The sequence below is a fragment of the Nymphalis io genome, chromosome 18 (genome assembly GCF_905147045.1).
Source record: "Nymphalis io chromosome 18, ilAglIoxx1.1, whole genome shotgun sequence".
Taxonomy (NCBI): domain Eukaryota; kingdom Metazoa; phylum Arthropoda; class Insecta; order Lepidoptera; family Nymphalidae; genus Nymphalis; species Nymphalis io.
The window spans coordinates 4,390,482-4,406,194 of NC_065905.1; the positions used below are offsets into that span (position 1 = coordinate 4,390,482).

At 34.2% G+C, this 15,713-nt stretch overlaps 1 protein-coding gene across 1 annotated transcript; it reads right to left on the reverse strand.

Annotated features, from left to right (window-relative positions):
• Positions 1-990: 990 nt before the first annotated feature.
• On the reverse strand, positions 991-14,666 carry LOC126775536 (apyrase-like). Its single transcript, XM_050497551.1, has 11 exons — positions 14,465-14,666; positions 12,145-12,367; positions 9,506-9,703; positions 8,045-8,175; positions 6,954-7,104; positions 6,412-6,538; positions 4,721-4,878; positions 3,156-3,234; positions 2,739-2,897; positions 2,219-2,373; positions 991-1,818 (listed from the first exon to the last, which is right to left on the reverse strand). The coding sequence occupies exons 1-11, from the start codon at positions 14,587-14,589 to the stop codon at positions 1,693-1,695; spliced, it is 1,632 nt and encodes a 543-aa protein (XP_050353508.1). The 5' UTR covers positions 14,590-14,666; the 3' UTR covers positions 991-1,692.
• Between the last annotated feature and the right edge of the window lie 1,047 nt (positions 14,667-15,713).

A 15,713-nucleotide genomic window follows, 5' to 3' on the forward strand; every position in this document is an offset into this window, starting at 1 on the left:
ACTGTGTTATTTGTTATGCAGCTACCCGCAGAAAAAAAAAATAAATAAAAAATCCCATCCATCATGGCCATCTTGATATGCTATGAAAATATCATAATTTGTAATATATATTTTATTTTTATTTTAATAATTTTTCCAACAAGGAATACACATGACATGCTTTAAATATTATGCGAGTTATAAGTCTGTGTGCTCCCACAGTTACAGGAAACCACAGCATGCGTCCCATACAACTAAGTAACACCTAATATAAATAGTAAAAGTAAAATTAAGAACTACACATTTAAAATGCTACGACTTAAATAACTTCTTATGTTAAATGAATATATTTATTTAATAATACTTACCTAGTTTGTGTAAACAAAATCTTATCAAATGAAATACTATTTATCTTAATTTTATATTAATTTATTGACAATAGATTTTAAGTAGAAAATAATTAAATATTTTATCCTAACATGGTTTTTCTTGGGATTTTTCTTTTCGGAACCGGTGGTAGATTACAATTTGCTTCTAATGCTTCTTCATCATCATCATCTAATGCTTCTACTTTGAATAAAGTCTTCTTATTTTATTTCATTTTATTTGACTTTACTACGCGTGTATTATACTTCGTTGTTATATTGTTATAATTAAAAATACTATGTTTTCATTTATAAATAGTAAAACTAATAAATACCATTAAAAAATATTTATTCGTTATTCTTTGATTATACATAAATGATTTGATTGACTATTTCAATATCTCTTAGAAATCTTTTGCACAAATTCTGTTGCAAACATTTTTTTTCTCAACACATTTTGTATTCACACATACATCCTTTTTGTGATTTGATATCACAATACTATGTAAATTAGTTCATATTAAAAGGCTTGTTTTTTTTGCTTATTTTATCTTATTTTCAAAGTATTATTAATAAACAATAGTTTAACAGATATTAATAAAATAACATCTCATAACATAACGCCCTATAAACACTTATAAAATTTCAAAAAATTATATTTTCTGTTTTAAATAGCTACCTCTTATAAGATTAACTCCAAGTATTCAACATCCATCTTCAAGTAACGAAAACTAAATTGAAACATCTTTCGAAATAAAACTTAACGACAATTTTTATTTAATTGTTTTTAATTCATTAATATATTTTTAAATCTTTATACTAAATCAATAACTTTTACGAAGACATTTCCGAGATCAAACATTTTATATCATGATTGTTATTAATTTAATTGATTCAACATATCAATATTCTTAGTATATAAAGAAACCATTATATTTCATGCATTGTAAAAATTACAATAGACAGCTCAACTGTAGCTTTTTAATAATAAAATTATTTTAAAATAGGCAAAGATAAAATAGTGTAAAACTTTTTACAGTACCGATTTTCTTTTTTCTTTTTTGTTTGGTAGTTGTATTATAGCTAGTGTTTATTTTATTATAGATTTTACTATACCATTTAATCGACCACTAGGCGAAAAATAATTTATTTAAATTGTCTCAATTTATGAAAATAAACATTAAAATATATTCTGTTATTTTTTTAATCTGTATTAAGTTATTATTAGTTGGAACTTAATTGATTTTCGATTTGTATATTTTGTATTTTCTTAGTATTATGTATTATATATTTATTTGTTTCCTGAATAAATATATAGTGTATTTATTTTAACGTTATTATCTGTGACTTATTTATTAATTACTATTCTGTTATCTTTTGTCACATTTATTGGAGTGTGTTTCTTGATATAATTTTCAATAATTTTCTGATCACGTCCGACTACTTCAACGTTCCTTTTTCCATTTTTAAACATCTGAAATTAAAAAATATATATACCGTCAATAAATATAACATCTTAGGAATAACTCTATTGACGGCTCCATACAATAATCCAGTATTCGCGAAACTGAAAGTATTTTACAGGAAAAAAACATGTATTAGTTAACTCTTTTCAACACATTATTATTATGACAACACTGACGTGTAAAATGATAGCAATTAATTTCATACAATTTGTAGTTATAATATCAACATTCGCATGATTGAAACAGTTTAGTATTTTGTACGTAATTTGAACATTCACAATTCATACAGTATATTCGTTGGGGATTGGGCAATTACATAATTCCTTTATTTTACTTTGCGTACATTTACGTACACGTGTCATAATTGGAAGCGAGCCTTTTGGAATTACATATTTGCACAATTCTTACCATAAATTCATCACCACCATCAGCTAAATAAGCTGGTACGATCAGGTGGTAAAAAGCTTCAGGATCTAATGGCACATCAGACTTCTCGTGGCCGACGGTCACTGAGGTCACTCTTTGCCCTTCTGGCTTAGACACATTGTATGTCACTCGTAAACCTTGAACGAATGAAAAAATATATATTAATTGTCTTAAGTTTTCTTTCTTAAATATAAAAATACATTTTTTATTTTTTTATTTAATAATTTAAAAATACTGCCCGGAATGAATGAACGAATCTATGAATTTATAGCCTCTATCACATGGGGTGATGTGAGGATTGTCTAAATGCCTAAACAGATTTGGGGTGTTGCCTAAATTGCAGTGAAAAGTTACGTTGAAATATATTATAAACTCACATACATAAATACATGAACCCAGAAAACATTACACTCCTATTTTGGATACTCGAGTCAAAAACATCTTAACCGTTAAGCACTTTAAATAATTTATACAGAAATAACATATTTAAAAGGTATCATACCTGACAGCTGCAAAACATAAGGTCCCTTGAATGGTGTCATCTCCCAGGGCTCGGAAACACTTCGTTCGAGGGCAAGCAACACGTCTTTGCCTTGTAATTCGAATGATTGTATGCGATCGTTGAACGGCAACAGTTCGAATATTACTCCTTTGGTTATGTCTACAACATAACATATAATAGTAATAAGTGCTGTATTTAATTTGTAATCGGTAGGTAGACTGACAAATGATCTAACGCCCGTAGACATTGGTGCTGTAAGAAATATTTAACATTGCTTATAACACCAATGCGCCTCCAACCTTGAGTAATGAGGTACTATGTTATGTGTATTGTTAAAGCGGTGGAATATATGATGCACAAAGCCCTACCACAAAGTAAAACGGTTGCAATCTATTACCCATCCATTGTAATACTTACTTCCACTCGGAATAGTAGACTTGATATTACCGCGTTGAATAAACGATATGTAATTGATATCAGATCGTAGCGTCTTTCCCTGAAATCAAAACACAATATACAGCTGTAAAATGTCGTTACTGTTAGTAAATTGTCTGGTTGGATACCATTAGCACCGTACTACCCAGGCACCATTGAATCCACCGCCAAACATCACATCTTTGAGTTGTTTTAATCCGCTTTTAAAGGTGAGTGATCCAATGCATTGAAAGTACAAAGGACATACAATTTTTGATCAAGTAATTAATGGCATGCTATTTTATTATTTTACAATAATTAAAAATATATTTATTATGTTTATTCCAATCAAATTTTGTTGTTAAGTTATACAGATTTAAGTACCGTTTCATAGTAACGTAATTTTATTTTTAAATCTTTTTAAAACTCAAAGCTGCGCGATGCGAATGTTCGCCGAAGCCGATATTTATTTTGAATTTATGATAATATCCTCATGACCGATTTCAATCAAGGCGGTCCCGAGTGGTGAATAGCCAACTGTGTAGGAAATTTATTGTATTGTATTTATATCGTATACACAATTTTGTATGTCGATATATGTGTATGTGTTAGTATTATGAAAATTATTTATTCAATTTAATATTGCTTTTTTTTCACGCAATGGAAACCTTCAGAAAAGTATCTAGCTTCCATGGGAAGGAGGGAATGGGGGGGAACTGGGTTATGTAGCATTCTTCCCCACTAAAACAACTGCGATAGGCGTTCTCGGAGAGGCTGCGGGATTGTGTTGATATAACGCATCCGCGGCCTCTCCCATGCTTTGCTCCGCTCGTGGCTAGGCGGAGCTCTTCTCAGGGGGCGAAGGTAATCCCTCCCCAGCACTCCTCGCTAGTGCGTATGGCATCGTGGGGCCATCCCGGCTGCCATCCTCCTCAAGGCCGTCTGAAAAAAGACACGCAAGGCCCCCACCTCACGCATCAACGGCCCCAGGGTTACGCCCTATCTTTTAATAATAATAAGCCTAATTTAAGCCCTGGGCGTTGAGGCTGTGAGAGAGCCGAGACGACGCCGACGTCGTCTCCGCCGAGCAAGATCGGCCCTTTCCCGTTCCCGCTCCACTGTCTTCTTCTGGACCATGAAGGTCTCACAGAAGGAGGCTACGGCCCTTCACGCCGATTCCCTGCGGAGCATCGCCGACACGACTGCTCGCAGGGACAGGTCTTGTCCGACTTCGCGGACCAGGATCTCCCTCTCCGCATTCCACACGGAGCACGCCTCCAGCGTATGCTGAGCGGTTTCCCAAACGACACCGCAGTGGTGGCACATCGCCGAAGATTCGCGACCGATCTTACACAGGTATTCTCAAAACAACCGTGACCGGTCATTACCTTAAATTACACGTCTACTACAACATTCCAAAGACATTTTGATGTTGGCTGATACATAATCGCGTTAAGCCTTCTGTACAATTTAATTTTGCTGTACAATAAAATATATAAAAAGTAATACTAATCAAGTGTGTGCATAAACACGTACACTGACTCTTATAATAATATTAAAATACTTACAAATTCAGTTAAAGAATCAACCAAAAGATCGCCGAGAGCGCACTCCCCGAAGACACACTTTTCAAAATATAATGTAGTTTTACTCTCTCCGATGATTTCTTGCTCCGCTTGGTGGACCATCTCCGCGTACGGTGCCAGGCGGGCTTTAATGGCTTCGTCTTAATAATCATGAAAATCAAAATATTATTTATTAAAATCGACTCCTATCCTATACAAACGCTTAAATCAGAGGATAAGTGCTTAGTAATATCATAAACGCGAAAGTTAATCTGTTTGTTTGTTACGCTGTTGCGTCTTGACTACACAACCGATCATTATAAAATTGTGCACACAAGTTGTCGTGGTACAGAAAAGGATATATGGTACATACCACCTTACCCTCTACCACGTGGGTGAAACCTCGGACGGTAACTAATTGAATATAAAGCTACCATCCAGATGGTAGCTTGTATTAGTAATAGTGTCAGTAACATGAGTGTGCATGTGAAAATATTAAATTATTATATACATTACAATCATAGAAGTTTGAACTACCAATGGTGGTAGTTAAAAAAAAACAATATTATACCGAGGAGAATCGCAAAGACACAAAAATTTAGTCGACTGCAAAGAATATTTTACGTAAAAGCGATCAAAACTCCTCTGTTGCTAAATTAAAATATAATGTAAAGAAACGCTTGTGTGCAAAAGGTTATTAGACTGAAGAATGAATATTATATAAGTAAGTTAATATATGATAGAACACCTTGGGATTAAAACGATCGCCCCCTGGCAAACAAAACACTAAAACTAAAAAAAAAAAACCTCGCCGACTTTATCACGGCGATTTTTCTCATGTCAGGGTATTTTAACTTCCGAAACAGTGGTAGCTTTTATTTTGACAATCAGTAAGTAAATGTATTGCTTCTATAATGAATAATGATTTCATTTGAAACTACGTAGTTGCTTTTTACAAATAACATTGTCTTTTATATAAGTCTAAGATACTATAAAGTAAGACTCGCTCTAGGTCTTACTTGGCGCACAGGGTGTCCATTGCCGTACAGCGTGGAAACGCGGCGTGTGTTATGGGCAGCTTTGCGTCGGGTGGGGATCGGAGAGTACTTTTTAAATTTAACTTAAAAAACAGGTCATTAATCAAATTATTAATTTTAAGTACGTGAATTTAAAAGAATTCATTATAAATAATAATATAATTGTTTTAATCAGTAAAAATATTAACAAATCCGATACGACCGAAAAGAGTTCAACGCATGATGAAACAGTAAGTGATTTGTGAGACACGAAAGTGTACTACCCTGTTCCAAAATGAGAGCTACTATTGGTAAATTTTATAGGCTCGAACCGTGGTTTGAACCCAGGATTTTCGGATCTGCCTTATAAGCTAACCAGTAGACCAACGAGGTATTCAAGAAGTCTATTATTTATAAATGAAATAAAAAACAAATAACTTACATAAAACGAAATGGGCCAACGAAACAACGTGATGTCGAATATAATATAGTTAATTTTATTATTATCATAAGCCGAGATGGCCCAGTGGTAAGAACGTGTGAATGTGTATTCCAACAACCCGTATTGGAGCTGCGTGGAATAAGCTCCAAAACCTTTTCCTCAAAAAGGGTGAGGACGCCTTAGCCCAGCAGAGACACAATCACAGGCTGATTACTGGTTATTATTATCATAAATACCTTCGGGTACAGATCGATCCAGAAATATGGTACTCCCACTCCAGTCCACGTAGTCACCGCGAAAATCGAAATGAACAATCAGGCCTCCCACATACTTGGTAAAAGCTGAAGCTTGAACTATCAACACCTAAAAGTAAAATTTTATTACTAAGTAACCTGGTGGCTTTCTGCAAACCCGTCTAGGTAGAAACTAACCACCCAACACGTATTCTACCGCCAAACACATTACTTGGTGTTTTTGTGTTACGGTTGGAAAGGTGGGTGAATCAGTGTAACTAAAAGCACGAGACATAACATCTTAATACCCAAGATTGGTGAGCGATGTCACTATGTATATGGGCGGTCACTTACCATCCACCTACATATATCTAAGAATTGGTATATATTTATTAGTGTCTGGGCGAAGGTGACGTAATATTTTAAAACTTGCATTAGATGGAAGTGAGAAAAGAGAAAATAAATACAGAATATTGCTTAAAACAAATGAGAAAGGACGATAGGCCTTTCACTCAGATCTTGCTATGTTTTCGATAGAAGCATACCGTATGTTTTTTGTTAGCGCTCGTCTCAACGAAGACAGGATACGGTCCTGCCACCTCTTCACCGCTCGGCGCTGCACCGTTCCATAACAAAGAGTGACTATGTCCGCCTACTATTATATCTATATATTCGCCATAATCACGGGCGAGTTCTCTGAAAATATTACCTCGTATATAAAGACATCATTTTTATCGTACAATGAAACAAAAAACCAGCGTAGTTAAATAGCTCAAATCAAACCAAATCAAAACATTTTTATCTACTATAGTTATCGGCTTTGCCCGCGTGTAGGAAGTAGGCATGTGTTATATATTCATATTATAAATGCCATCTTTGTTAAGCTTTTACGTCTTAGCTACTCAACCGGTCATTATGAAATTTGTTATAAACGTTGTAATGGGTATAGAAAAGGACGTATAGTACATAACAATACTCTCCCTCGCACGCTAAAGCCGTTGGCGGAAACTATTATATAACTATATAATTTATTATATTAGTATAGATTAAATAACTTTTAGAAGTACTAACGAATCGTTATGGAACGTAAATTATAAAAAATATGTATGTACACATACAACTATATTAATTTCTACATGAAATCTAGTAATAATTCAATCCATGTATATTAACAGACTTATATAATACCTATTCTGATACAGACTTAGGCTTTACTTTTAATTAGATTCTGTTTTATAAGAGATTTTTGGTATCTATAGATGTGATAAAGCAGTAGAAACCGCGTGCCGGCACGTTGAATAAATTTATCAAAATATTTGCGTGATATGGCTATAAAAAAAGAGTAAAAAGACACAATTTTTTATTTTTTTTAGTCTGTGTACGGTTTTCACAGATAGATTAAGCTCAGCTCAGGATCAACATTTAGTTTTTGTTTCATTGAAATCGTATCACAGCGAAAAAAGTTATTATTTCTAGAAACAAAACTGACTTTGTCGCGGCCAAAATCTAGTTTTTAATAAGAAATGGAAATATAAACTTTCATATATATTTTATTTAAAAATGAAAACAATTTTAACAACCTGTTGGAATTACTGTAGTTGGGATGAAGTTAAAATAATTCCGCAATAATACTCACTTATCTACGTCAAGGCCGCAATGCGAGAGAACAATTATTATATCAACTCCCATGTCGTTAAGCGCTTTAGCTTCCCGTTTCACAGCCTCACGTGGATCGGTGAACTCCACGTTACCCGTCGTAGATAATATCTGAAATTCAATGAAATGCTTTAATGAAAAAAATGGCCAGACATTCGACTGTTGCGCGTCGAATGTCAGGCCTGAGGATATTGCGCGTCAAAGTTTTATTACGTTTCTCACTTAAAACTTCATGACAAATGAGAAAAGGCAAAAGTAACTTGTTGCTAAGTTGCAGATGCAGATTCGGTTATTAAATTTTTTTTAAACATATGTTCCCGCCATAATATTAGACGAAGATCATGACTCTTAAGCTGTCTAGCCCCCTATTAACATCAACATAGTTTCAATTATGTCTTTACTTATTTTACACATTATTGTATTTATTACTTTCTTTAATTATATATTCATTAAATAAAACCATCAATTTGGATTAATTTCACATCATACGCATTACAGCGTGGTGGAGGTGCTCCAGTGTCAGCCAACTTTTTTTATTATATTTGATAAATACTTAAGTAAATTTTAATAACATCTTATTTACTATCATTAATGTGTATTTGCTTAAACGTAGTTAGTGTTACGACAGACAAACAGCAAAGATAAGTTTATCTTCATTATCAAATCAAGTCAAAGTTGAATGTTCATATAGATTCCGCGTGAAAATGTGTGGTTTGGTGATTCCTATAGCTTTTAGCTTTTGGGTGTTAAGTAGCTAATGTCTTCTTATGTACAACGTATATATAAAATATCTTGATGATCATTTATAATATTAGTTGGGATTTCCTCGATCGTTGAGGCCGCAGATACCGAGGTCCTGAGTTCAAATCCCAGCTCAGGCCAATAAAAAGTTATTAAGTTTTTCTGTCGAAAATTCTCAGTAGCAGCCCGGAGTCTGAAAGTTGGAAGTGTTCATTCCCGTGCCTCGGGAAGCACGTAAGACCGTTGGTTCTGCGTCTGAACTCTTTCCGATCGTGTCGGGCTACCGTTCCATTACCGGATATACCGGATTATGAGAGTTTTTTTTTTTTTTAATGAATAGGAAGGCGGACGAGCATATGGGCCACCTGATGGTAAGTGGTCACCAACGCTCTTAGACATTGGCATTGTAAGAAATGTCAACCATCGCTTACATATCCAATGCGCCACCAACCTTGGGAACTAAGATTTTATGTCCCTTGTGCCTGTAATTACACTAGCTCACTCACCCTTCAAACCGGAACACAACAATATCAAGTATTGCTGTTTTGCGGTAGAATATCTGATGAGTGTGAATATGTGTGAATATGTGAGAGTGAGGGAATAGAGAGTACACCTGTGTTTGCGCACACACTTGTGCACTATAATATGTCCTGCGCAGTTGGCTAATCTCTATTGTGTCATCAATATAAATTTTACCCACCTTTGTGTCTGTTGTTATAAGACCTATGATGCCTATTTTCCTCTTCTTACGTTCAATAATTACGTGTGGTTTGTAGAGGCCTTGTAAGACTGGTTCTTTGCTGGTATCCATGTTAGCTGCTATAACCGGCGCTTTCAGAGCCCTGAGATATGGAGCCAAGCCTTGGGGTCCATCATCAAACTCGTGGTTGCCAATTGCCTGTATAAAAGAATGATTTTTTATATATATATATTCGCACAGGTTATAAAAGGAGGGGAAACGTGAGCTGGTAAAGAATTCCATTTTTTTGTGGTGCGACAAAGAAGAGTTGCCAAATTTCTACAACAATAACACTTTTTCAATCTAAAACTTATATAATTTTTTTATAGCATAGGAAGACGGACGAGCATTTGGGCCACCTGATGGTAAGTGGTCACCAATGCGCCACCAACCTTGGGAACTAAGATTTTATGTACCTTGTGCCTGTTAATTATACTGGCTCATTCATCCTTCAAACTGGAACACAACAATATCAAGTACTGCTGTTTTGCGGTAGAATATCTGATGAGTGGGATTCGCAATTTTAATTTAAGTCAGGATCACGGTTATGACGTGTTGTTTTCGGCATGTTATAATACCACTGCATCTAAACTCGTGTGTTTCGTAGAACCACCGGTTTTTTTTTGGACAGCGCATGCGTCTATAGTCTATACCGTTAGCCAATAAACAACAACACTTCTGCTGTCGTAAAACTAACCCACCAGCAAAAGCATCAAGGTAGGTTAGCATCAGATGTGTGAGTTGCTATAATAGTTTTCCAAAACATTTTTCCCTAAAAATATGACATAAAAATCTGTTTCATGTTACACAAACACACACAATTTATACCAAATATCTCATTAAAACATCACTATGCTATCCCTATTAATGATTAGTAATATAAGCTTAAACTCCACGTGTTTCCAACAACAAATAAATATTTTATTCTTATATTACATAACATATATATTGATTACGAGATAAGATTATCTTATTGGTATGATATACAGAAAACGGTTTAATAATTCTTAAAGGATAAATGTATTTAATAAGGTTATTCCCACAATTTACAACTAAATTACATAATAACCTGGAATATTACGCAATTTAAGAACGGAAATGTATTACATTATGTATTCAGTGTATCAAAAGTGTATTGTGATTCATCTATCATACAATATGTACAGCTTACTATAAGTATAATGCACCTTAAGCCTACATTATTAAGGTGCAATATCGTTTGAGTAATGTTTTTAAGACGATCAAAGGTGCTCTATCTTTTTGTATGACCGGACAAAGCCAATATGCGCTTACATTATTTTAGTGGCTTTGTTTCTGTTACCACATATATCTAAGGTATATTTATTTGAAAAAAAAAATTTTTTTATTATAAATATGCTTAAGGATATGATTGACTGCCAAGATTTTGCTCTGCATGAATTATTGTTACTTAGATATATTACACAGACGATATTACATAGTGTATGAGTGAAGTATTCCTGGAGATATTTTATAACCATTATTCCTTTATATTTTCTCGATTACATTTCGGTAAACAAAATTATAATACAAATAAATAAATTGAGTAGCAGGGCAAAGTTGGTTAATGTGCAACAGGCGGCGTCAGAGCGTCACGGTAGCATACGCAAGCGATCTCGTGGCACTCCTCGTTAAGACGGAAAGGGTACCGCTGGTTATTTAGTGCGTATTCCGATTCCCGTTCACAGCCCAGCCCCACATAACACCCCACGGGACACAGTGGGGGGGTATGTGAGTAAACTCGTAATGCGGTTTTTCAGCGATAAAAAAAAGGTGCAACAGGCGGCGATCTTAATGAAGCAGCGATAAAAATACTGTTAATTGCAGCTGAGTTTCGCTTGAAAATACTCGTACATGTTCTATTATTTCGATGAGATAACAATTTCTATCTCTTCAAATTTCAACGCTATTTTATTTTTATGCGTCATCAACATTGTCCTCACTATAATATATACTAGAATTGTTCGATCGACATTATTAATTGTAAAAAAACTCATTCCTCTAGTGGCTTGTTAAACAGTACTGATGCCGAACTGTTAGTTTCAAACCCCGTGGGTTATTCAATAAATAATCCTAGAGCATTTCGATAGACAGATTGTTAGCAGCTCGGTAATTGGAAATTAGCAAAAACTTAACACCTGTGGTCCCGAGACTGTTCTATTTTTTTTTTTAATGTATAGGCTAGCGCTTGACTGTTATCACACCTGATGGAAAGTGAAGATACAGTCTAAGGTGGAGCGCGCATGCCCAGAAGATGCCTATTCACTCTTGACTTGAAGGTATCCATATTGTTGGTGGTGGGGAAAACGGAGGTCGGGACGGTATTCCATACCTTGGCGGTGCGTATCAGAAACGAGGAAGCAAATCGTTAAATTAGAACTATAATCGTTAAAATAGTACTAATTTCGGTCGTTTCGGATTATTAGAGTTAATAGAGAGAACAAATACACTAGCGCATATACTTACGCAATATAATATGTCCTGCATAACGGGCTAGTCTCTCTAGAGAATGACCGCCGTAGTTAAATTCAAGATGGTCAAGATGACGTCACAATCGTACATTTAAATTAAATGATACTTACATGAGCATCATGCGGCAGCAAATTCATGAACTCCTGTGTGACATTCCACTTCAAGAGGGTATACCAATAAGTTCCTTGAAAACTATCACCAGCGTTTAGGAGTATTGCATCTGGTTTCAATTTCCTCATCATCTCAATTTTTGTATACAGACGAGGAAATCCACCAAGGCAGGAGTAATTGTTGTACCGACATGTCGGCGTATCCACTGATGTTTCTTCAAACCTAAAATAATTGCTTGTAAAAGTTAATTCATTCATTTAATTAAATCGATTTTATAGAGCACACTGGAAATAAATGGATTTCCTCCAGGCAGATTCAAATATAAATAATAACTATAATAGAAATAATTCTTTCCGTATTCACGATTGACATTAAAAAAAGTGCAACGCTTCTTAATTGAATATATGAATATTTTTAAAATTTACACACATATTTTCATTACCTTAACTTATAAAAGAAGTTTACTTTTGTACAATCCTCAATCTTGTAAGATATAAGAAATCCTAAGGCATTATCAATAAGTACAACAAAAGCAGTAATAATTAAGCTTTACCCAAAGAGATAATAGCTATTACTTCTTAGAATTCATTATTTAATATAACGTTATTTAGCGATTAATTAGTAAAACAATGGGACACAAGACAGTGGGTGATCATAATATATTTGCTGTTAAAAACCGAAGTTGTCAAATTCAAAAATCAAAATACTTTATTCAACACTGAAGCATTACACCATTACACTTGTGTATTGATTTTAATTATCAGTTTATTTTAATTATCATTTCCGTCTCGCATCTCGTTTAAATGTTGAGCTTAAAAACATTTTTTTCACATTTATGCAAAGATATGATAGACGAATACCAGCGTTGTTTGTCTTTGAAGTGTGGAACAAATTCTTTTTTTTTATTTCGTAATTTTTTCTAGCAAGACTATTATAATATCGGATGTAAACTACTGTTTTTAATATAACAAAGCCTTTAAATATATAAGATAGGTGAGACAACATTCACTATCACACATACACAGACAGCACTCACACACAAGCATCTTACTTAAGACAAAAATAAGCTTGGATTATTTTTAACAAGAAAAATTTAAATTAATCGTATTTTGCCTTTCACGTAATTTGTGATACAACTTTGTTCCGAACAAAATAAAACGTCACAACAAAAAACGCTTATAAAAATCCAAGCACCAATGACTTTTCATTTGCATGAAGCAAATTTTATAATTCATCTCGTGACGAGGTGAAAAACATCGTGAAAAAATCATCAATGTTGGATAAAATTCTGTCATTTATGTTTCCCCTAACCTGCATTGGATTAGCGTGGCATAACCTGTATATATATCTCTCTTGTCTTGTTTATTTAAATGATTAAAGATATTAGGATGACACTATAGACAAGTTGGTACTTTTTAATGATTTGAAATACAAACAAACACATAACACTATTAGTCGTGAGTAAAAAGTTATATTTAGTAGAAAAACACGCCTTTGTCTATGTACTTGCTGTTTAATTAAGTACTAGTTTAGTAGGGTTTTATGCAACAAAACTGTACTGTTGTATTCCAACAGCAATACTGGACTGTTGTATTCCCGTTTCAAGGGTAAATTAGCCACTGTCACCACAAGCATAAGCGACATAATGTTTTAGTTCTCTAATTTGGTGGTATATTGACGGTGAACAGGATTGTTAATATTTCTTATAGAGCATATGACTATGGGCGATGATACGATGCCTAACCATCATTTGCCCTATTTGCCAATCAGCCTATTTATTTTGATTTTAAATAAAGCAAATGCGTCTTAACTCGAGGGTTTCATAGTAGGCATTGTGACGTTCCGCTAATCACAGCCTTGATTTAAAATTGATAATTAGAAGAAGATTAAAACCGACTTCCTAGATTTGTGTACTACTAATTACTTAATGTCAGTAGACCTTATTATTAACATGAAAATTAAATATTTACAATGAGAAGTTAAAAATAAAAATCATAAAGATATGTACTTTTGTGACTGTATTTTTTCTTTTGGAATTTTACTCTCAAACTCACGTTATACCTTAGTTACCATGGCAACTAGAGACATTTCTTTTAATAATATTCATTAATGTCACTATTTATTATTTACAAGTTTTACAGGCGCCCTTTTTATAAACATCTTAGTTATGAAATTTAAAACAATTTAAAAATAAAATCGATTGATACCACAGACACCATTGATTTTGATTTAAAATAATTATGACTTTTTATTTTGTATTGCTAACAAGATATATGTGCGAAACCAAAGAAAGTTTTTAAATATTTAAACAAAACTTACCTTGCATGAAAATCGTTGTAATGAATTATGTCAAGTTCGTACAATCCTTCGAAGGGCAAAGCGAATGTTAAAACAACGCCGAATATAAAATGAAACTGCAATATTTTAAATACTATCGAATGCATATTGAAATTTCAATAAATTATTGCATATATTCAAAATACAATAAACGACGTTCATTCGGAGACGTCTAGACGCTCACTGTATTGAATTCAAACTGAATAAGTTGATTATCTGACAGTGAATGGAGTCAATTGATGAGTAATGCTTCGGCTACACTATCGGGCTTCAGCGTTTCGCGTTATCACGACGAAAGTAACGAAAACATTCGTCAATCCGAACTAGTTCAGTAATTAGACATCAAAGTTCGTTCAAACAGCGAGGAGACATTAAACGTGTGACACATCGACTGCACCTAGCATGTCGAATGCTATTTGTAAAACCTTTAATTAAAAGGCCTTCAAGTTTTTTTTTTAATCTTATTTATTTCTCAACGTTGTTTTGAAAGTGAGAGTATATGTTTGTCCGATCATCACGCCCAAACGATCAATTCCATCGCGCACAAAGAAATTTGGCAACTCTTTTCTTTGTCGCACTTCCAAAAAATGGAATTCCTTACCAGCTCACGTGTTCCCTTCCTCTTACAACCCGGGTTCCATCAAACGAGGCGTGAAGAGGCATCTTGCGGGCCGGCAAGTCTGTACTGGCCGTCGTCGCGTTTGGACTCGACTACCACTTACCATCAGGTGGAGTAGAGTCATTTGCCCTCCCGGCGAATATATAAAAGCACTACATCATAATCCTTTAAAACTCGTGAATTATACTATAGATAGGACTTCAAACCACTACCACCACATATTCGTTATTTTACTACATCATTGAATGGACATGGGCTTTTTTAGCTAGCCCGGTGAATAATCACCTTGTGTAGTCATTAACTTTTGAAGATATCATATATAGTATAGTAACAGCCTGTGAATGTCCCACTGCTTAGCCAAGGCCTCCTCTCCCAATTGAGGAGAAGATATGGAGCTTATTCCACCACACTGGTCCAATGTGGGTTGGTGGAATGCACATGTGGCAGAAATTACCTTATCATATCAGTTGACGTACGGTGCTATATCGTTTGTGCTATACAAAATAATCCCTAATTCCTTATAAAAGTGTTATTGGAAGTGACTTTTTATTTCATGTTGTTTAATAAGTATTAAAGTATATTTGTGCTTGTTTTTAATAATATACAAAGACA